Below are 23,942 nucleotides of genomic sequence, written 5' to 3'. Positions count from 1 at the left end.
GGTATATAGCATGTTTTGGTATACATATTGTGGGATAGCTAAATCAAGCTGATTAACATCCACTCTTCATACTGAGACAACACATTATAATCACTGTCACATGGATTATACAGATGGGCTTCACTGTGTTATTTCCATAAATAGTGCACTAATACTTTCTTCTAGCTTGTCCTCCTCCCTTCCCTCCCTTTACTCCCTTCCAGAATGATGCAACCTTTCTTTCAAGTTCTGTTTCTGTTTGGTTTTGGTTAAGAGGGTTTCATGTAGCACAGACTTGCCTTACATTCACTTGGCAGCCAAGGGTGACCTTAGACTCCTGATTTTTTAGTGTCCACATAGGAGAGAAAATGTGGTATTTCTTTTTAGCTTATTTTGCTTAAATGATGTCTTCAAGCTTTCCCACGTTACCTTCTAATCTTGTGTCTTCTTCCTGACTTCAGACATGTATATACCACCCAGCCTGGTTTATGTGGTAGGGACAGAATGCAGGTTTTTAAGATCCACAACCTGAGCGATTCTTAGTCCTATTATTTGTTTAACCAACCACCTTCTCTATTAAACCTAAATTTCATAACTTATTGCTTCTAAGTGATTTCAATGTTCTAATGACCTCAGTATTTCTAAGTAGCAAAATCCTAATTCAAGATCAACCCAATGAAAGATCAATCCAACTACCTATTTTCTGCCTGAATATCCTAACTAGTTAAGTGCTGTAAGGGGGAAACAAAACAACAAACCAACATCCCAAAACCCCGTAATAAAACCAAACCCAACAAATAGTGTTACTATAAATGTTTTTAATCTCCACCAAACTTTAAAGCTGCTTAAATATATAAAGAATGTTTCCTGTCACAACCTCTTTATCCTCTTTAGATTCCTTCGACTTCCCCTACTAGTTATTATTTGATGTATATGAGTGTTTGTCTACATGTCTGTCCATGCACCCCATGCATTTCTGGTGCTTACAGAGAGGCTGGAAGAAGGCTGTTGGATCTCCATGGGACTATAGTTATTGACAGTTTTGATCCACTATGTGGGTGCTTGGAATGAAATCTGGGTTCTGTGGAAGAGCAGCAAGTGCTCTTAACCGCTGAGCTCTCCAGCCCCCTTTCAGTCCTTTCTATTTCCCAAACCTGATTAACTCTCTGCACTCCATAAAATCCCAGTCCCAGCGAAGAATTTTTGTAACTCTACAAACCCTGTAGCACCTTTTTCCTTCTCTACTGCTACACACAGGAAATTCTTCCCATCCAAAGCCTCTCTCACTACCTTCTTCTTCATTTAGTTTATTTCAAGCTTCCCCAAAGTCCTGTTCAACTGACTAGCTCAAGTGGGAACATCTGGTTTCTTTGGAAAGTCGGTTATCTCAAAGGATGCTTTCCTGAAGCAGACACAGTAGTGAATGGAAGCGTAGCTAGTTTCACAACTCTTATTTGGTCTCCGGTCTTCGCTATCTTCACTTTGTGAGAGACGTATGGCAGAGAACTCCTGTCTGCAGTAGTAGGACCACAGATCCAGCCACAGCCCTTGGTGGCAGCATGGCCCAAGGACATCCACATGATCTTTGAAAAGTAACTTGGGTTATGGACACCAACACAGCCCTCAGCTCCTCCTGTAGGACCATAGACATCCACATGAACCTCAGGCCTGGGGCAGCAGACCATGGATACCAAAGTGGCCTCCATGGGCAGCACAGACCACAGAAGTCTTGAAGAGGACCAATCAGAAAGTGGACTGTTCTTCATCGTGGACATCCTGTCATTGCTCAGAACTGGGGTGATCATGGGGCTGAGCAGTCTGGGGGCTGAATGTGCATGAGCTCCAGGCTGCTGTACCCAAGCCTGCTGACCTACTCAGCAAGGACATATCCCCGGCCACCTCAGCCCTCTTTCACATCTGCTCTTACCACAGCTGCATCCTTAGTTCTCCCTCTCTTCCTGTACCCTCACTGCTCTGCTCCTCCATCTTTCCCACCTTTCCATCGCTTATTCACTTCTGGTTCACTGTAGTGGCACGGAAACTGCAGTGTGTCACATAGTATATATTTTTGTCCAAACGGCTTTACATACTAATATTCACTGCAACAAGCTATGGGTCTGGTTCAAGGTTTCTGAAGTACCATAAGTAGTGGACCATTGCTGAGACTTGTCTTGGATAGCCTGCCATTGCCCAGAGTCAGGATGATGTTGCAGCTAGGCAGGGTGTCCTAGGCAGGTTCTGTGAAATCCTGGCAGCCACACACCTCCTGCCCTCCCTGTCTGCCATTCAACACTTGCTGGACTAGACCTTCATACTTGTAGCCTGTGGGCTACACTCCACACTTTGCTCACACTTTGTCCCAGCAGGGGAAGCATCATAGGCTGGATGATCCAGCCTGCAGGTCTAGGGCTGGTTCTACTCAGCACTGACCTGTTTCTATAGGAGCTCCAAGACACCACACATCTCCCTCTCGTGGGGACAGCAGCCCCACAGCTCATTGGGCATAACCTTTGTGCTTGCAGCCTGTGGGCTGAGCAGTGATAGGGAAAGGTATAGATTCTTCATAACGATGTTTTGCCATTTCTCTTTCCAAGTTCATGTGTCCACTTTTGAAAAGCATCTTCCCATAAGACTTGCCTTTTTTTTCTTAGTTACTCTGGAACTACTGGAGGCTCTGTAGACTCCTTTTCTGCCACTTCATCCTTTGGCACCTCCAGGGATCTTTCAGATTCCTCAGAGCTCTGCTCCTGGGAGGCTGCTATCATCTTTGCTTACTCCTGAATAGATATTTCTTTGGGCTGGGATATAGCTCCAAGGGATATGGTAGAGCATATTCTAGAATCTGTGTTTAATCTCTGATATCACACACAGACACACCCCACCCTCAACCCCCAAGTCACTAAACTTCAAGTGATGCTATTCTAAAAAATATAACAGAAATATCCAACAAAGGCATAAAAAGATGCTATTACCATTCACTATGGAAATACAAAACAAACAAGCACAGTAAGATACTACGTTTATTTACCAGGGAATTCCAGAATTCCATTTCGGGATCCTGATGTTCTCTTGACTTACAGTGGGGTCATATAACCAACCCCCAGTTTCATTAAGCCGAAAACACACTGAACATGCCTAAGCTACTGAACACACAGATTAGCACATTAGGAAGGTTGAGAACCTGTTCAGGTCACCCTGGTGTAGCTGGATGGAAACTGCAGCAGACTGCTGCTGCTACAAAATGCCATGCAGGGCTGTGTCCTTCCCCAGACTTCCTTATCTCTCTGCAGTCTCACTTAGGCTGGCCTTGAACTCCTGAGCCTTTTATCTCTACTTCCTGAGTGCTGTGATCACAGACCTGCAGCACCCCGACAAACAGGTCTTATGTTCCTTCTCCCTTGGTCTCTTACAGCATTTTTACACCTCTCTATCTCCCTTTCCTCACCTCCGTCTCAGTCTTCTAGGTGGCCTTATTTAATGTCTCCAGGAACGCTGTTACTTCATATGGTCCTGCATTTCCCCTTTGATGAGAGTTTTACAACTGTGAATTCTTGTTTAATCCTTTCCTCTCTGAGACTCTGAGAGGGAGACACACATTTTATCCGAGAACTCTAACATCTTTTCACAACTGTATCCCTAGTTGCTGCTGTACTTTGGGTTTGAACTAAGAATTTGCTAAATAAATAAAATCAATATGCACATAACAGACACGATGAACTTAAAAACTTAACTAGGATATAGTGTATACACAATAAAAAAATAAAATTATTTTTAAGGTTGCTAGTTCTCTTGTGTGAACTAGTTTCTCCATTAGTTACAAGCTATAAAGTGCAAAGCTCCAATCAACATACCTCTTGGATGGCTGTCATGACGACATGCTGAACAGACTCCTCCATCATCATAATGGCTTGAATGTACTCTGAAAACAAGAATAACCTGGGATGTCACTGTCCAGGTTAACAGATTGCCAAGAAGCTGAAGGCTAGTGCTTTATAAATTATCACAATCAGTTTTCCGTTTTGAGAATCCCCTTCTCATGGCTTCTCTGCCCCAAATATGTGCCATAGGTAGGCAAAGACTGAAAACCAAATTTTAACTTTGTTCCAAAGTCTTGTCTGACATTTATTCATTTGCTTGAATCTGGATCTTGTTAGCTCCCCCCAATGCACTTTGAATCCTAAATCAGCCTTGAACTTGTGACCTTCCTGTCTTAACCCTTCAGGGTGTCCTCTGAGTTACTACCACACTTGGCTCTGCTCACTGTCTGCTGTTAACGCTGAGGTATAGGTGAAGGTCGGGGAACACAGCTTCAGCACCCGTACATACCAGACTGAATCAGCGAAATAGTGAGACCCAAAAATAACGGCAAAAAGAACCTCATCACTTTTCAGCACTCTAAAGCTATCCTTTAGATGCTTCTTAGTTACAGGGTAAAAATATTCTGGTTTTATCCTTACATGATCAAAGCACTAAGTTGTATAAATTCTTACCTTAATTTTGTTTACTATATAGAACATAAATAACTAAAATGAATTTAAGATACACACTGAACCTGTAATCGAATAACTATATAGTTCCAGGCTTTAAAATACTGTCCTACATCGCTACATGGGAAGCAGAAAGCCCACCAGCTTCATGCTCACCACTCCCAAGCTAGGAGGGTCTCAGCCAAGAGTAAAGTCAGATTGGAAGCAGTGTCTGTTTCCTCTGACAAGGCCCTGCTATAGTTTTCATCTTTTCCAAACACAACAATTGATGACAGAAGTGACTTAATGGCAGGTACCTGTAGTGTTGTACTTATGAATGTATATGCATTGTCATTAGATTCATCTACTGGATTCTTCTGCCCAGCAGATAACATGGGTGTGTGTGTGTGTGTGTTGTTTTAAATATTTTAACGCCACCATTGTGATATTATGACATCAAAAACAAGAGCCAGCACATCTAGGATGATTGACAAGTCCTCAAAATTAAAGCGTATGAATGAGCATGGAAGAGAAGAAGCAGTGGCGTTGCTATGGGGAGGGAGGCTTATGGCAACTACTAGAAATGAAGGAGGTAACAGCAAAAGAGGTCAGGACATTAGTAGGTACGAGAGGGGAAGCGTTAGTTAAGAAGCGGTGTTGCCACGTCAAGGCCCTTCCCCGCGAACACCGTAAAGTACTAAAGGAGAAAATGGTGATGACAGCTAAATTAACGTGTACTACTTTCAAACCGTAAAGTTAAAAATTCAATTATGTGGGATTATTTGGTACACACCCATGAAGCAATGCTGGAGAATGAACCACACTACGTTAAGGGAGTTTGCCCTCAATTTTATCTGTTCAAAATGTTTAGTATAGTTTAATATGAAGAATACAAAGCTTAAAGGGTGAAGAAATAATTTTTTTTCTATATCTAGCCCATTCATCACAAGGAAGGTAAATCCCATACTATCTATAAGTCTCAGCCTTCTAATCTATAACAGGTATTTTTTGTTCTGTTACTGCTTAATAGAATAGTAGACTGAAGGCAGACACCATGGTGTTGCCTGATAGGATGGTGAGATGGCCAGTGAGTAAAGGTGCTTTCCAACAAGCCCGATGACTGGATTTTGATCCCAGGATCCTCTGACTTCCCGAGTTGTCCACTGAGATCTCCACATGCACTTTGCAGCATGTGTTGTGGCCCCCGCCCCCTGCCCCTGCCAAAAACCCTACAGTCTTCCCTCACTTCTGCTAGCAAACCCAGAACACAAGGGTTAGCAATGTTATTGTCAGTGTGCCTTCTACTATTAATCTCTGCCTTTTAAATCTTACCCCTACTTTATTTGCCCCAATTAGAGGTCAGCAAAGACAAATGAATGCACAATTAGGCTCTCACCAATTGCTTTTAACTTCTTCCAACTTAGAAGAATGGCTGAACAGAGAGCAAATGTAAAACACAGTTTCACTTAGTCTTTACAGTGAAGACACTTTGGGGATAAGGACAAAGGCAGAGCATACCTCATCCACAGGTAGGTAGGTAGGAAGCACTGAAGCACTTCAGAGCCTCCTAATCTATCGACCCATAGTGCACATTCACAGCGACAGTTAATGATTAACAATTTAGAAACTTGATTACATGATTCTTAACTCTACTGTATTCCTGAAACCAGATGATACCCCAAATGTGGGTAAATGAGAGATTAAAAAGCCTGTTCAACTGGAAGCTTCCTTCTTCTTTACCAGCTAGCATTTATAATGCTGGAATGTGCTGTACAGTGCACTATGGGATATTAGTCACCAACTGTTTACCCAGCTGTGAACTCTGCTAAAAGTATCAGCTTGCTAGACAAGATGTGACCACAGTGCAGTAGTGGCCAGAGTGTTACTGGAGTAATCAATCACTTTCTACCTGGATTTTAGACCTGCTCCACAGGAAAAAATCATACTTGGTATTATAAATCTGGTCAAAAGGGAGGTCATCTAGTCCTTGGATGGAGGGACTTTACTACTGTTGTTTTGTTATGTAGTCTTCTAAATCTTCATCCTTATACATATAGATTAGTGCTGTTCTCATTCTTGGTCACAACAGTTTCTGTTTTCAGTGGGCAATGATTAACACAGAGACTCATAACTGGTGACTGATGAGTGAGTGCTCAGTCCTAAAATGAGGCTGGCATGACCCCTCCAAGGCTCCAGGAACCCTGTGGAAGAGGGGGCAAGAAAGAATGTAAGCACTAGACGGTGGGAAGGGGCGCTGTGATGTGCTCTTTTCTGGACACAGCACAGCTAGCGTACCATGAACCAATGATGGCTTTGGGGTGATCGATGTGCCATCATCAGAAAAAAAATTTTTTTAAAGAAATATAGACAGTTTAAGAAAAGTAAAGCAATCTAAAGAGTGGGAGTCAGCTAGTGAGCTGAGGGAAAAGTCCCAAAAGTCTAAACTTATTCAGTATTAGAATATGAAAAAAGTACAAAACCAAATAAATGTAAACTTGTTTTTCATTACGAGATGTGGAAGAAAATAGTGTGAATAGGGGTTGGGGACCTTTGAACTAAAAAATAAAAATAAATAAATAAAAGATAAGAACTGAACTTCAAGTTAAAATAATTGCAGAATACTATTTATAATTTTGAATAGTCTTTCATTTCCTATTCTCTTGCAATACTTCTCTCAATTCTCTCTTTACCAGACTATAACTACAGTTTTGAGGGGATATAACTTGAGTCTTTCTTACTCTGAGTAAGTCTTAACTCACTGTCCTTCCCAGCTTTACTTGAATAACTTCCCTACACCACGTCTAGACTCTCCCACTCCATCCCACCTTTGGAGCACTCACCGTAACTCTGTAATTACTTGTGCTACGGGGTAATGCTGCTTTTCCTCCTCCATTCAAGTCCTATGAAAGCAAGCTTTGTGTCTGTTTTGTCTGGTTCTGTGGCTCTCATCCATAATGTATCAGATTAATAAGTATCTATCACCCAAATGACAGATGGGAATGGCTGTACCTCGTGTAACCCCAGAACTGGGGGCAAAGACAAGCAGATTTCAGGAGTTCACTAGCCACCCATAGCCCAGATAGGGAGTCAAGTTTACAGGCCACAAAGAATGAAGTGGAGGATGGGGAGGATGACAGCCAATGTCCTTTTCTGGCTCTGTGTGCATATGCTGAGAGGCACACACCCATGTGCATGTGCACACATAAATATATGGAAGCACCCCCTCAAAGCAAAAATAATTTATCTACTTTATGTACAGTAAGTCTGAATATATTTTGAAGGGGTGATCCCCATATAAATAAGTCATATTTTACAAAAGAGTTTAAAAAAACCTAAAAATTAAAAAAAAATATTACCTCCATATCAAAGCTGGTCTTCAAGTAACTTCAACAATGCCACAAATATGTGACCTTGGAGTCATAAAAACACTGTACTTTTTCTAATATCTGCACACTTACTAATTTATCTAAGTCTAATTAGAAGTTTTACCAATTTATAGTTGATATGAATAAGTATAGTTGATAGAATAAGTATGACTCACCCCATAAATGCCACCTAAGAAGTGACATTTTAAAGTGGAAAAATTCGTTTTCTCCAATGGTCTCACTGGGTATATTAAAGCATACCAAAAGGCAGGCCCCATGCCCAACACTAGATAGCTAATATAAAATGAACTCAATGATATTGGTGTAGACCTCTTGCCTCATTGCTTTTTGGGACAAATTTTTTCGTCTTACTTGGTTTTTTTCCCTGTATGTTATGGCTGTTCATCTTATATCTATGAATTTCAGTTGTGTGTTTCTTGTTTTTATTTTTTTTATTCTTTTTTTTTTTTTTTTGCTTTTATGGAAAGAAAGAAAGGAGGAGTTGGGTGAAGAGATGAGGAGATGAGAGGAGTTGGGAGAGAAGAAATCATGATCAAAAATATATGAAAAAATTTTTTGATAAAATAAATTGTGGATATGGTAAGTATGGCACATGCCTATATCCCAATACTCAGGATGCAAAGGCAGGCAGATTTCTGTGAGCTTCAGGCTAACATGGCCTACATAGCAAGTTCCAAGTCAGCCAGGGCTCATAGAGAGACCCTGCCCTAAAAAAAAAAAAAAATCAAATATCAAAAAACCAAAAACCAATTTGTGGCTCTAAGAACATGCAAAAGATAAATGAAATAGAATTATTGTTTAAAACACTAATAAACATAAAAATCACATTTTCTTGAAATTAAAATGGTTGGAAACACTATTTTGTGTAAGATCATGTGCTGTCTTACTTGTTGTATCACTTAGATCCCTAATGATCTTGTGAGGCAGGTACTAAGTCTACTAAACCTACATTTACAGAGAAACTGCACTACAAAGATAAGATTCACCCAGCAACTATTCATCGTTTGTAAGAGTGCAACTGGATCTGAACATTGGCTGACTGGGCACTGCAGCCTGTGCTCTTATTCTAAAGCACAGAAATATTTTCTAAGCTATCATCGTATAAACTACATTAATAAGTATTTTAATAATAACCATAAGGTTCAGCACAGCCAAGGTAGTTAACATGCATTAGAAAGAGTATCCTCAGGGTGGGGTACAGCACAATTCAATAGAACAGTGCATGCTTACTATGACCATGGCACCAGGTTCCACAGCATGTAAAACAGGAACATAACACAATATAAAAACTGCTCAGTTATACAGTCTTACAGAAAGGGAAGGAATTTGACCATAATCAAAATTAGACTACCTTTTAGAACTCATTTAAATCTGAAGGTAAATTACCAGCAAAACTATAGATGATGGGGAAGATGGGTAGCCATGGAAAGATGCTATTTATCCTGGGGCTTTATGTATGAAGTACACAACATATATCACAGTCATTAGTTACCTTGCTTCTGTTCACAGTTCACAGCACAGCCTAGAATGAGCTGGAGCATCCTCCCGAGCTCTGCTGCATCCGAATGCTCCCCAATAAGGTTCACATCAGGAAGGGTAAAATCATTAATCTGCTGCCCTAAAATCTGAATGGAGACAAGCAGATTATAATCACAGTCATGTTTATAGAGCTAAATAAAATATTTAATAGAGATCAATTAGCTATCACCAAGAACTCAGTATCAAGGCCAGAGATGTTCTATCAACCTCACTCCCAATTTCTAATCTCTCACACATCTAAGTTACAACTATCACATATCACGGCCACTTAGTCCCTAATCTGGTATGTGATATATACACTGAACAAAAATCCGTGTACTATCGATCCTTCTGCTTGCTGTTCTAAGAAAGCTTGGATGCTTGGTCTCTGATGAATTACAACCAGAACAGTCTAAACTAAAGGACATCCAAACAGCTGGGATCAAAGAGGAATTCACACTAGCAACATAATCTTCTCCCTTGCTACCTTCACTTTGTCTCTAAAGGCAAAGGACATAATCAATAAGACAATTCGACATTCTACAGATGGGGAAAAAAATCTTCACTAACCCCACATCTGATAGAGGGCTAATATCCAAAATACATAAAGAACTCAAGAAGCTTACCACCAAAAAACAAAAAAAAACAAAAAAAAAAACAAACAAACAACCCAATCAAAAAATGGGGTATAGAACTACACCGAGAGTTCACAATAGAGGAATCTCAAATGGCTGAGAAGCACCTAAAGAAATGTTCAAAGTCCTTAGTGATCAGAGAAATGCAAATCAAAACGACCTTGAGATTCCCTTATACCAGTCAGAATGGCTAAGATCAAAACCTCGGATGACAAGACATGGATGTGGAGAAAGAGCAACACTCCTCCACTGCTGGTAGGATTGCAAACTGGTACAACCACTTTGGAAATCAGAAATACCACTCTTGGGAATATACCCAAAAGATGCCCCACCATGCCACAGAAGCATGTGTTCTTCTATGTTCATAGCGGCCTTATTTGTGATAGCCAGAAGCTGGAAACAACCCAGATGTCCCATGACAGAATGGATAAGAGAAATACTACTCAGCTATTAAAAACGAGGACATTCTGAGTTTTGCAGGCAAATGGATGGAACTAGAAAATGTCATCCTGAGTGAGGTAACTCAGACCCAAAAGGACATGCATGGTATGTTCTCACTAATAAGTGGATATTAGCCCCCCCCCCCAAAAAAAGGACAGAATAGCCAAGATACAGTCCCCAGAACTCAAAAAGGTCAACAAGCTGAAGGGCCCAAGTGAAGATGCCTCGGTTCCAACTGGGAGGGAGAAGAAACCAACCACAAGCGGGGAGGGAGCAAGGGACAGGGGAGGGAAACAGGATGGGGATGGGTGGAGAAGGGAACATGATCTGGTATTGGGTGGGGGAAAAGGACTAAGGCCCGGAGAGCCAGCAGAAAGAATGGAAACAGGAGGACCTCAGGAGGTTGGGAGGACCCTCTAGAATGTACCAGAGAACTGGGAAGTGAGAGACTCTCAGGACTCAAAGGAGAAGACCCTAGATGAAATGCCCTACAGTGGGGAGAGAGAACTTGTAGAGCCCACCTCCAGCAGAAAGACAGGGCATCAAGTGAGGGATGGGATTGGTATCCCACAGCCAAAGCTATGATCTGTCTGAAAGAAATGCAGGGATGGAAATGGAGAAGAGCCTGAGGAAAAGAAGGTCCAGCTACAGGCCCAAAGTGGGTTCCAGCTCAAGGGGAGGCCCTAAGACCTGACACCATTACTGAAGCTATGGGGCATTCACAAAAAGGGACCTACCATGACTGCTCTCCAAAAGACCCAAAAAGCAGCTGAAAGAGTCAGAGGCAGAGGCAGATATGTGCACCCAACCAACGAACAGAAGCTGCTGACCCTGCTGGTTGAATTAGGGAAAAGCTGGAGGAAGCTAAGGAGGAGGGTGACCCTGAAGGAGGACCAGCAGTCTCAATTAACCTGGACCCCTGGATCACCAACCAGGCAGCATACACCAGATGAGACCTCCAACATATATACAGCCGAGGACTCCTGGGTCTGGTTTTAGTCAGAGAAGATACACCTGACCCTCAAGAGACTGGAGGCCCCAGGGAGGTCTGGTGGGGAGGAGGTTTTGGATGTAGAACCCTGCTGGGGTGGAGGTGTGGACTGAGAAGGGGATAAAGTCTGGAGTGTTAAAAAAAAAAAAAGATGTTAGTAAAATACTCTTAACAGGGAAAAGAATGGAATATTTTTTAATGGAGACGTTGTTAGTAAGATACTCTTTTTTTTTTTTTTTTTTTTTTTTGGTTCTTTTTTTCGGAGCTGGGGACCGAACCCAGGGCCTTGCGCTTCCTAGGCAAGCGCTCTACCACTGAGCTAAATCCCCAACCCCAGTAAGATACTCTTAATAGGAAAGAGAATGGCATGCCCTTTAATGGAGATGTTGTTAGTAAGATAGATACTCTTAGCAGGAAAGAGAATGGTTTAATGCAGATTGTGGGTCCAAATGAAGTCACATGTAAACAGTGCAAAGCTCTGTTGGATAGCCTGCCGGTGAGAGTTGGGGAGGGCTGGGGATGTAGAGCAGCGGGTAGGACACCTTCCATCCTTTCCTCAGCACTCTATCAAACCACGCACGGCAGCATATGCTATAATTCCAGACAACCACAAGTTCAAGGTTACTCTTGGATAAACAGACATACACCATCAACCCACAGTACATCTAATTCCTTCTTTGTATAGGTAAATCAATCTCCAGAAGTAATTAAATCAGGAAAAAAGAAACCATTACACAGTTCATGATAGAGACCTCAAAAATTGTACTTTTTGTCCTTCAGTCAAGTATGTACTTGGTTCTGTCCTGACCAGAGGCCAGAAACACTAAACGTAATGAGCACAGCTGCCTGGAAACTATGTGTGATCTGAAATGAATACCTGTGGGTGGGACAACTGAACCAACAAGCTCACCTCCCATGTTTCAACCCAGTAAAGCTTTATTAACCCCTAAACGAGGACGTCAGTGGCAACCCTTTCTTGCTTCTTTTCTTTTAAGCTACTTTCTATAATAAGCTCCTATCAAAATTTTACCCTTCTGTTGTTTGTGAAATTCATCTTTGAGCTTACAACACAAAAGACACAGAAGTCACTAACCTGCAGTAGCTTTGGTGGCCAGAAACCCCTAGTAATGTCGAATGAGTCAAAAAGGACTGTCATATTTAAAGACCTTCTCTTAAATTAAATTAATTAAATTAATATTTAATCAAATTATCAAACACAGATTTTAAATTAATTATTAAATATTTAAATCAACCAGTAAATATTTAATTAATATTAAATATATACTTAAAATTATATTCTTAAAAATTGCAATAGAGATGTCTACTGGAAAAAAAACTGAACAGAGGGGGTAGAAAATGAATAAAATAAAGATGAGCTCCTAGAAATAAGAAATATAATAGGACTGAAAGCTTCAGTGGACACACATGAAAGGTATGCAGTTATCTCGAGGAGTAGAGCAAAAACAAGCAGTAAAAAGAAAAATTGGGTAATTAAAGGACCAATCCAGGAGGCTTAAAGGTTCAGTGGAAGGTCTACAGAACAAACAGAAAAAATTAGGTAGAAAAAATTTTTCCTAAAAATAAAACTAGTAGGTATTCAGTTTTTAAGAATTTGCTGGGGGTTGGGGATTTAGCTCAGTGGTAGAGCGCTTGCCTAGCAAGTGCCAAGGCCCTGGGTTCGGTCCCCAGCTCCGAAAAAAAAAAAAAAAAAAAAGAATTTGCTAAGTACCAAACATAATAAAACAAAATCCAAGATCAAAATGCATCTTGCATCAGAGCACATTATCATGACCCTTTAGAGATAAATAAATCCTCAATAAAGAAACTGCGGATGGAACCACAATCCACAAGAGAAGCCTCAACAGCAAACGCAGAGGAAGCTGGTGAGCGCTGCTGCAATGGCCTCCGGACACTGGCTTCAGCCAACCTGACTCAAGCAACAAAGAAACGTCAAGGCCTAAACTTTGCATGTCCTTTTCTGAAGATGGCTGAAGATGGTGTTATTAGAATGTGCTCACCAGTAGAGAAGTAAATGAGAAGCTGGACATGGTGAGCGGCACTCAGGAGGCAGACACAGGTGGATCTCTGTGAGTTTGAGGCCAGCCTGGTCTATACAGTGTATGAGATCTTATTTTAAATACAAAAAAGTAAACAGAAGAGAGAAACTCGAGTATATAAGGCTAAGTAGAGAGAGTGTGATGGACAGAGATGGAGGGCGTCTCAGAGGAGCGTGAAGGGTGACGACAGAACACAGCTCCTTCACCATTCCCATTGACTCTACTTCAGACTGAGAAGCCTTAAGCTTTGCTGTAGGACTCAGTACAACAGGTGCTAACGGAGAACCCTTTGGAAATACTTAAAAATACAGGATATGGTTATGTTACTTTTCTAGAGCTTGAAAAACACTGAATTTGAAAATGAGCCTCAACTAAACAATTTGAGTGATACTTTACTGAAGAAACATAATTTTTAATTTACAAAATAAGTGAATACGATGCTCAGGACAAATTGACTACTTCTGGTAATTCTAGAAGATCTAGTAAATCCTGCTTCTTGGTACCTTATAAATACCTTCTGACTGAACAACAAACAAAAGAAAGCCACTCAGCAGTTACAGTCTTTTGCACGTTTGCTCAAGATGTTTAATACTTACCCCAAGTATTCTTTTACATATTTTAAGTAATCTTGAAAATTAGTACTGATTTTTAAGTTATGTGAGATAATTACAAAATTAAGTGGGATTGAATAACGAGTATGTCAGGTTTGGTCCCAACCTCATTTGATGACTAATAATAGGACTGAGACAACCAAATAAATATATATAAACAAGAATGCAGACTGCTCCTTAATGTAAGCATAAATCATGCAAGCTGGGGCTGGAAGTCTAGGCCTATAATCCCAGCTACTTGAGAGACTGATGCACAAGCGTACCAAGTTCAAAGCCTGCCTGGGCTAAATTTTAAGGCAAATTAATGAAGCCCTTCTCATCGAAGAAAAAACTGATGGTTAGGGGCCTAGCTCAACGTGAGAACATTTACCTAACAGACTGCACAAATAACCCAAAGAAACAAGGAAGAGCTAAGAAGGAAATCAGTGCAATCTGCTTTCTTTCTTATAATCACCTTGGCTTGACAGAAGTACAGAACAGTGAAAGTAAAATTCTTCACCAGTTACTATGTTAGCAGTTAGCAACTGGTAATGGGCGGTAGCAGCAGAACTGGAGAAAGCTCTTTTTGGAAGGTCTAGCAGATTTTGTTGATGATATTAAAAGACATCCAGCACTCAGGAGGTGGAAGCAGGAAGATCAGAAGTTCAAGGTCACCCTCAGTTTGAGGCCAGCCTCTTCTACATAAAACTCTCTCAAAAATATATAAATAGGAAAACCAAACCAAACCAAAAAACAAAACAAAACAAAACAAAACAAAAACCCCACAAAAACACCATTGGACAGGACATGGTAGCCAATGCCTAGGAAACTGGTATGAGAAGTGGAGGCAGGAGGACTGTCTTTGAGTGTACTGAGTGATTGCCCTCTGAGCCAAAAACAGCCATCTTGGAGCATTTGGCTAGACTCCCTCACAAAGACCATCCAGGTGAACTGTTGATGATTTATACCCCCACAGAGGGGTAAGAGAGCACCAGAGTCTCACCTGAGTGCCCAGGTGCTCCCTACCACCTATTGTATGCAGCTCTGCCTTAACTGCACATGACCTGGGGGTGGGGGTAGGGTAATATATACAGGCCAGGGAAGACTAGATCTATCTATGTGGCTACGGGAAGCCCTCATCTGTGCTGGGTAAAGGTTTTTCAGGTGTGGCCTTGTTTTTAGCAGTGGGGAGAGAACCACACACATCCCTTTAGTAATCCCCTATCTATGCTCTGTAAGGAAGCCCAATAAACTCATTGGTTCCTGAAGAATGAACTTTGGTAGAATTATGCCTCTGTCTGTCACTGAGACTTTAATAGAAAGGGTAGATGTTGCTTATATCTTTCCCTGGAAAGATTTTTAGTAACATTGTACTACAAAATGAGTTTCTGGCCAGCCTGTACTACAGAGCAAGCCCCTGTACAAAAAACCAAAGAAAGGAGTATAGCGTGATACCAAGGTTTGAAACTTGGATTCTAGGTTGGATGTGACAGAACAATAGTTCTCAACCTTCCTAATGTTGTAACCCATTTAATCATTTAATTCATATGTTGTGGTACCCCTCAACCATAAAATTATTTTGTTTGCTACTGTAACTTTGCTACTATTATGAATCATAATGTAAACACCTGATAGCCAGGATGTCTGATATGCGACCCCTAAAGGGGTCGTGACCCACAGGCTGAGAACCACTGTGACAGCGTCACTTACTAAATGGACATGATAGATGCTACAGATATAAATGTGGGTTTAAATGTAAGCAAGCTTGCAGGGAAAAATGCAAAGAAAGTAGCGCATGTTTCTAGGCAGTACTCTGTCCTTGGGGCATCTGTGGTCATGAGACCAATAGCTCTGGTGTGAGTTGTGTCCTCACAATGCCTGTGTTCTCACATGGACTCAGCGGAGGAGGTGAGTTCACTGGGGCCCAGAGCTTGCCAATGAATAAAGCACAAGCAGTAAGGCCAATCGCAATAGTCAATCACTAACCCACCTTTTCAAGTACAGGATGGAATTCAACACATTTTAATAATTATTCACAAATTACTCGTATCAAAGGAAAGTTCCCGATCTGTTCAACATCTAAGAAATGACTTGTTATCTGAATCCATATCCACAAAGCAACACAAGGGAAGATAAGTTATTAATTTTGAAATGTTTTTTCTTAAACTTGAAACTATAAATTGAAACTGTTCTATAATATTTCCAAATAGAAGGAGAAAAAAAATCTTACCTCATGATTATAATCCAAGATGCCTTTTAAAATTTTCTTTAAGTTGCTAATCTGTTTAGAGAGAGAAAAAAGTGGGTAAAAGGCATGCACAGATCTCAGTACTGATTAACACTAAAACTCAGGTGAATCTTAGAGTAAGTACAAGCTGGCATCCCGACCTCTCTGAAGTCTCAAGTGGGCTGACTCCAAAGCCTTCTGAACAGTGGCTGGCACTTTAAAACGTGTGCACTTGGGAGGCTCTCGGATCTAAGATCTGAGAGTATGGATATTCAACTGGTCGGTCACGTTTACGCAACTCTTCTAAACCAGCCAACCAACAAACCAGCCAACCGACCGACCGACCGACCAACCAACAAACCCACCCTAAATTGCCCCAAAAACCTCTTCTAAAATTTGAAACACTTCTGGCCAAATTCACATAATGAATATTTAAACTGTATAAAAAATAAAACTTAGTAGGATAGTTGAAATTTAAAGTAACAACATCAGAAAAAGACTGTTGCTTAGCAACAACACCATGGGAAAATGAACATCATATAACAGATTAGTCAGACTTTTGATAAGTAAAGGAAATAAAATATATTATTTTTAAAGACTTAAATCTGTGCTCTTTTCTCTAATTTAAGAGTATTAAACAAAACTATTGCCAAAATACTCTTAGCAATCTTAAACCTAGGTCTTATGGAAGAGCAGCCAGTGCTCTTAACTGCTGAGCCAATTCTCCAGGTCCTTGTTGTCTTATTCCAGGAAACACATCTCCAAATTCCTCCACTGTCAAGAAAAGGCTGTTGTTTAGCTGAATATCAAACTAAGTAAATAATTATGACCATAGGTTAAAAAACATATTACTATTGTATACTGAAATACTAAAACAGACTAATACCAAGCACTGCAGAAACGCTAGTACTTTAAGGAGAACCACAGATGAGAAGAGGAGGAAGCAATCCACAGTGAGTGAGGGCAGACTCACACTCTTAAGTTCACTGGCCACTGTGTCTAGGTGAAACGACAGATAGATTCACTGCATTATTTAATAAAAAGCTCTTTAGTTTCTCTTCTGCTTTTGGCCAGATTTTCATTGGAGTACATGAGCCATATTCTGCTGATCATTCTTTCAATCTGGCTGAAGCTGTTCAATGTCAGTACAGACCACCTCTGCCTTATTTATGAAATACTTGGGCTCGGATGTGTTTTAGGATCGATGATGCTCAACTTGTAGCTGGATACACCCGAGAACAACAGACAATGCAGCCCGAGGTTGTCAAATGAAAGGAGCTCAAATATTTAGTTAGAACCTTTTGTTTAAAACATTTTTAAGGATTATTTTATTTTCTGTGTATGAGTGTTTTGCCTTCATGTACGTATGTGACCTATGTGTGTGTTGGTGTTCTCCAAAGTCAGAAGATATCATATTGTCGGAAGTGGAGTTACAGGTGGTTTTTGAGCCACCACATGGATTGCTGACCAGGTCCTTGCAAGAGCAACAAGTGTTCTAACTGCTGAGCAATCTTTCCAGACCCTGAAACATTTATTTTTAAGAGAAAAATAAAGCAAAAGTTGTTTATTTAGTAAAAACAACAAAACAAGCTTGGTGTGCTTGCTTATGTCTGTTCTCCAAGTACTAAGAAAAGATGGCAGAAAACTGTGAATTCAAGGCAGGTCTAGGCTATACAGAAAAAAAGAACCAATATCACAAATGAAATTAACAAATTAAAATGTGTATTTCAAGAAAATTTTTGATTTGAAAAATTCATCATTTATTTCCGTTGTTGATCTTGTAAGCTGTTTATTTTTCATACTTCTAACATCTGAAAGTGGACCACCTTCAAACTGCTATGTTCATGTAAAATAGTGGTTTCCCCCCATTGCAAAATTCTATATTATCTTACTTTGATCAACGGCACCACAAAATTGGAGAAGCAATCCATAGAAGCTTATAGTTCTTGCCTATAGAAAGCAAATTGTAGGGCTGGAGAGATGGCTCAGCAGTTAAGAGCACCCGATTACTCTTACAGAGGTCCTGAGTTCAATTCCCAGCAACCACATGGTGGCTCACAACCATCTGTAAAGAGATCCGATGCCCTCTTCTGGTGTGTCTGAAGACAGCTACAGTGTACTCATATATAATAAATGAATAAATAAAAAAAACCCCAAAAAACAAAGAAAGTAAATTCTAGAGCTCCAGTGTGGACACAGGCTCCCTGATTCCAACAGTCAGCCCCTTGTTGGGCTTTACTGACTCAACAGTATGGTCTATTCTGGCAGGTAGTGTCAAATTATTACTAATCTTCAATTCCAGATTATTTTACTAGAGGATACCTAAATAAGCTTCTAATCTCACTAGAAATATTAGATTTTTAAAAAGTATTTTATACAGCACAAATATTTGAAGATTTAATGGGTGTAAAAACAAAAAGAAATACCTTTAACCTCCAGTTGTCTCCTACTTCAGTCTTGATTCTGTTCAGCCAATTATCATCGAAATATGCAGGATCTCTGTAAGTAAAGAAAAGCTGGATTCAGATCATGTAGCTCTCACGCTTACAAAAACACCCATGCCATCATTTAAGTGAGTCATAAAAACATGGGTATACCACATACCAGCCATTAAATAACTCACGAGACCAGGTGTAACAGTACATTTTCTAAAATTAGTTTGATTAGTTCTGGTAATAAACAACAGTTTATTTGTAGTGCATGTAGAATAAGGTATAAGACAAAACAGGTATATTATTTTAAAAGAACTAAAAAGCAATAATGGCAATATATAGTTAATATATTCTAAAAGTGAGTTATAATTGAATATACTAGAATTGTTGATGGAATAAAACTATCCCAAACTAGTCAAAACCAATGATACACTTTTTAGAAAGAAACACTGTCATGAAAGTCAGAATGAGTTTATCTAGACAAACACAGTCAAACAAGGGTAAGGCCCTAAATATACACATCCTCGGTTTTCCTAGGAAATTCTCCAGCCAACCAACCAACCAACCAACCAACCAACCAACCAACCAACCAACCAACCAACCACACAAACAACCAATCCCACAAACACACAAACAGATAAACAAACACACACACACACACACACACACACACACACACACACACACACACACACAAACAAGCCTACTCCCAAACTCTGCATGAGTTTCACTCTAAGTTTTACTTAAGTAAGTCCATATACTTATTAATTCACCTAGAATCTACAACTAATTTAGGACACAACATTGACAGAGCTGCACAAGCATTGGCATCATTTTGTTGTCTGCATCTTCATAGAAAAGGAGCCTTAGGTGATGAAGATGGCTCGGTGGAGAAAGGCGTCTGTTGTACAGCAATAATGGCCCGAGTTTAGATCCCCAGCATCCAACTAAAAGCCAGGAGCAGAGGCGTGTATCTAACCCAAGCACTGAGGGAGCAGAGTGCACAGGGCAAGGGGTTGGGAATGGTGGAGACAGGTGGGTCCCTTGATAGAAACTGCACTCCAAAGTGTGAGTTCCCGTCTCAAACATCAAGGCATGAAAGCTACTGAGGTCAGACACCCAATGTCAGCCTTTGGCATCCACATATTTATACATAGGCAAGAGCACTCACATATACAAGACAAAGAAAAAATAAGATAATAAGCCATGTATTTATTAGCCATCTTTCTCATGTCTTTATTTTCTCTCCCCTGGAAACTGATAATCTAACTTCTTTCTTTGTTTTTTGCCCTGAACATTTTAGTAAACCATATGTGAACAAAATAATAAACTATATATGGCCATTTACATCTGACTTCTCTCTCAGTATGATTTTTAAGGTCTTTCTATAATGCAGCATGTACTGGGGCTTGCCTTCTTTATTGATATACAGCCAAGCACCACATAACATTCCAGCCCAGTGAATGCACAATACTGTATAGCCTACTTTGTGTTTGCACAGATGCATTTCTCCCAAACTATCTCATAACTGACCACATTATATTTATAAATTCATCAGCTGATGAACAATTTGGATTGTTCTTACTTTTGAGCTATTATAATAGTCATTTATCAGTTTCTGACTGGACATGTTCATTTGGGGTAAGATTGCTGGGTCATGTGATTCTGCTGAACATAAGCTTGCCTGTGGTGTTCACTCCTGTAATCTTAGTCTTCTTTCTACTTTAAAAACTTTACTTGTGTGTATGTATGTATGTGTGTGCACATGTATATGTGCAGATGCCCATGGAAGCCAGAAGAGGGAATTGGATCCTTAAGAGCTGGATACACATAGTTTACACAGCCAGACTTGGGTTTTAGAAACCAAAGCCTGGTTCCCCACAAGAACAACAAGCACTGGTTTACTAATGAGCCATCCTGATAGCCCCTCTTTCTCCTTAATTTCTCTTAATTTTATTTTATGTGATAAATATTTGCTTCAATGTATGCAAGTACACCATGTGGATGGATACCTGGTGCCTGGAGAGGACAGAGGAAAGTATTAAATCCACTGGAACTGGAATTACAGATGGTTTTGAGCCATGATGTAGGATTTGGAACTGAGCTTCCAGGGACCTCTGTAAGAGCAACAGATACCCCTAACCCCTAAGCCATCTCCCCAGCCCTTTCTTTTCACTCTCTTAATGGCATATTGTACAGGCAAAGGTGTTTAAGTTGAATGAAGTCTAATTTATCTGTCTTGTACTTATTAATCTAAGACCTCTGCCAACATCACAAAGACTCATTGCTTTCTCTTTTCTTTTTCCTTTTTGTAGTTTTAGATCTTAGACTTAGGTCTCTGCTTCATTTCTATGTAGTAGAAGAGCTAACTTCATTAATTTGCATGTGGATATTCATACTCATCAATTTTGTTTTAAGCTTAATTTAGTGTTTCTAGGCAAGGTTCTCTGTACCAAGAGAAACCAATATAGGTAATCTGACACCAAAAGAAGCAGCGTGTACTTGTACTAAAGAGAGGGCTGGGCCTCGCAGATATTGCTTTCTTCTTGACTGCTTTCTTCTACATTTTTCCCCCATCTATATCATTTTCCCTTTGTGGACCAACCTCTTACTGTTTCTCCCAATACAAAGGTAAAAATGGCTATCGATGTTTTAAGTCCTTACAATTCTAATTAAGACTGGTTGTTATAGCCTTGTCATAATCCCCAGCAAGTTCAAACGGTCTAGCCAAAGTCTATTTTCATCCTTGATCCTATTACATGTGGTTAAAGGAGGGATGGTTGCAAGTAGGACACATCCATCATTGGGGACGGGGGGAGCACTGAGCCTGTCAGAGAGAGGTAAGCTCTCAGAGAAGTGGACTTCCAAGAACTGGGCAGACATGTCCCTCCTGCAAGCACTCTTTTTGCCTCAAATCTCTTAGAAAACAGACAATGCAAAGAAAACAAAGGTGATTTTACTATAATGGCAAAAAATTATTATAAAGATCAATTCAGATATTAAAAATATTAAATTTTATTTTTGAAAGTTAAGTCACCTGAAAGGCACAATTGCTGGCAGTAAAATATCAATCATTCCAATAATGAAGGACCGTGACTTTGCTGCTATGTAGCCGATTGCTCAAAGGCATAGGCACTGAACCAATAAGACTTTTAAAGACACTGTATGGTTTAGACATTAAGTAGTTTCCAAAAAGGTTTGTGTGAAGGCTTGGCCCAGAGGCTGAGGTACTATAAATAGGTAACTACATGATCAGGGTGCTGAGTTCATCATGAATTATGAGGTATTAGGAAGGCTGATTGGAGAATGAGACTAACTTGCTTTCTTCCTGCAAGACTTCTTGACGCAAGTCTTTGAATGGCGTACTTTATGTCTGAGCTGCTCTGTCTTTCTGTTTCCTGACATGCTTGCTCTGACATCAGCAACCTTGATCACCCACATCCTCCCGCAGCCGCAATACCTTTCCTCACCACAGGTTCATAGCAAGAGCAATAGACCATGAACCCAAACCTCTGAAAACGCAAGCCCAACTAAGTTCTTCCCCTTTTATTTTACTTATTTGTGCATTTATTGATTCAGGTTTTCCTTTTTAAGACAGGGTCTCATGTAGCCCAGGAAGGCCTTAAATTTGCTATTTTGAAGCTTGAGGCTGACTTTGAACTTCTGATGCTCCTGTTTCTGCATCCTAAATACTGCAGTTGTTCTGGGATTAAATACCCCACCCCACCACCAGCTGGGGTTAAACCCAAGACCATGTGCATGCCTGGCAAGTACTTTACCACTAAGCTGTATTCTCTCTCAGCCTCTCCTTCTTTAAAATAGCTTCTCTCAGGTACCTGTCACAGCCAGATGACCAATAGAAAGTTATCTTTAAAAATTTAAGACTTGTTAGAGGTAAGAACTATCAGACTTAGAAATGAAGCAGTTTCCCCAAGTTCAATCACAGTTAAGTAGCAGAGTTGAGAAAACAAGCTTTATTTAAAAACAAATAAGCAGAACTCAACATATGATTCTAGCAAACAACACTAAGATTCAGGTTAATCATCTCAGTAAACTAGTGCAAGTGGAAAAAAGAAAACATCATCCGTGGTACCCTCTAGTTAGTTAGACCTTGGCACTCGGTATTCACTGCCATACCGCCTGGTACCTCAAGTCTGCCACAGGAGTTTCCCAATACATCTATGCAAAGTGGTCAGCAAGCATTTAGTAAGGTTCTCATCTACCACTTCAGCAGACCGTACCAACAATAGTCTGACCATCAGGCACAGCGGCACAAAGCTTTAATCGGACCATTTAGGAGATAGAGGCTGGGGTAAAAGGAAAGTGAGTTTGGGGCCAGTCTAGGTTACATAGTAAATTTCAGGTAAATCTGATCCTGTCTCAAAACAGAATATTCATCTGCAACTTTCTTTCCTACTGTTTTTTCCCCAATTCAGTTTGTCCTAGCAATAAACCTTGACTCTATATGTATGTCTCCAGCTGTTTATGTGTTTGTAATTCCAGAGAATTTCTAAATATTTCTAATTAACGGTCTTAGGCTAGAATCGAACAGCATAAAGGCAACTTCCTTATAACTCTTTAAAAGATCATGGCTTTGTATTGATAGGTAAATAACAACTAAATCTTATTAGGAATATTTTCACAAATAACAAATCATTCACCTATGCTCTAACACCTGTTAAAATCCAGCTCCTTAACCAGCAGTACATTTATTTATCTGTACTAACACTTGTAAAGACTCAGATAAAGGAAAAGCACGTTAGCTTTAATCCTTAACATAATTCCAGAATTAAGTTGTTTTCTTATAGTAAACTGCTTTCAACAATAACAACAAAAATAGTAGATTTTATTTGTACTGCTCAAATTTTAAAGTAATGTAACATTCTTTACAAATACTTACTCATTAATATGAGCTCTGACATGAATGTATTTAGATTCTCTTCTTTAAAAAGATGTTTTTTGAGACAGGGTCTCACTATGTAGTCCTGGCTGACCTCCAAATCCCAGAGACCCCTTGCCTCTGCTTAGCCTGGGTAAGACGACATTTTCTTCAGCAAACTTTTAGAGTTTTTTGTTGTTGTTGCTTTTTGTTTTTTAAAAAATCATCAGTGCTAGATAATTTTTTTTAAACAGGCCTGATCTGGTCTGGACTGAGCTTAGTCAGCTAGAACAACCCAAAATCTAGTCATACATCAGTCAAAGTAAGCGATTAAATTTTCC

The 23,942-nt window shown here is 40.0% G+C and overlaps 1 protein-coding gene across 2 annotated transcripts in view; it reads right to left on the bottom strand.

Moving 5' to 3' along the window:
- Nucleotides 1-23,942, bottom strand: part of Hook3 (hook microtubule-tethering protein 3) — a 94,768-nt gene that overhangs the window by 45,237 nt on the left and 25,589 nt on the right. For both annotated transcript variants that reach the window (XM_039094555.2, NM_001136098.1), the window contains exons 3-6: nt 18,717-18,789; nt 16,294-16,344; nt 9,324-9,456; nt 3,831-3,898 (exon numbers count right to left, since the gene is read on the bottom strand). In XM_039094555.2, coding sequence (XP_038950483.1) covers nt 3,831-3,898; nt 9,324-9,456; nt 16,294-16,344; nt 18,717-18,789 — 325 coding nt within the window. The remainder of the gene's footprint in view (nt 1-3,830; nt 3,899-9,323; nt 9,457-16,293; nt 16,345-18,716; nt 18,790-23,942) is intronic.

Source organism: Rattus norvegicus, chromosome 16, assembly GCF_036323735.1.
Source record: "Rattus norvegicus strain BN/NHsdMcwi chromosome 16, GRCr8, whole genome shotgun sequence".
NCBI lineage: Eukaryota > Metazoa > Chordata > Mammalia > Rodentia > Muridae > Rattus > Rattus norvegicus.
The sequence above is the reverse complement of the archived record's forward strand: the minus strand, read 5'-3'. Positions and strand labels throughout refer to the sequence as shown.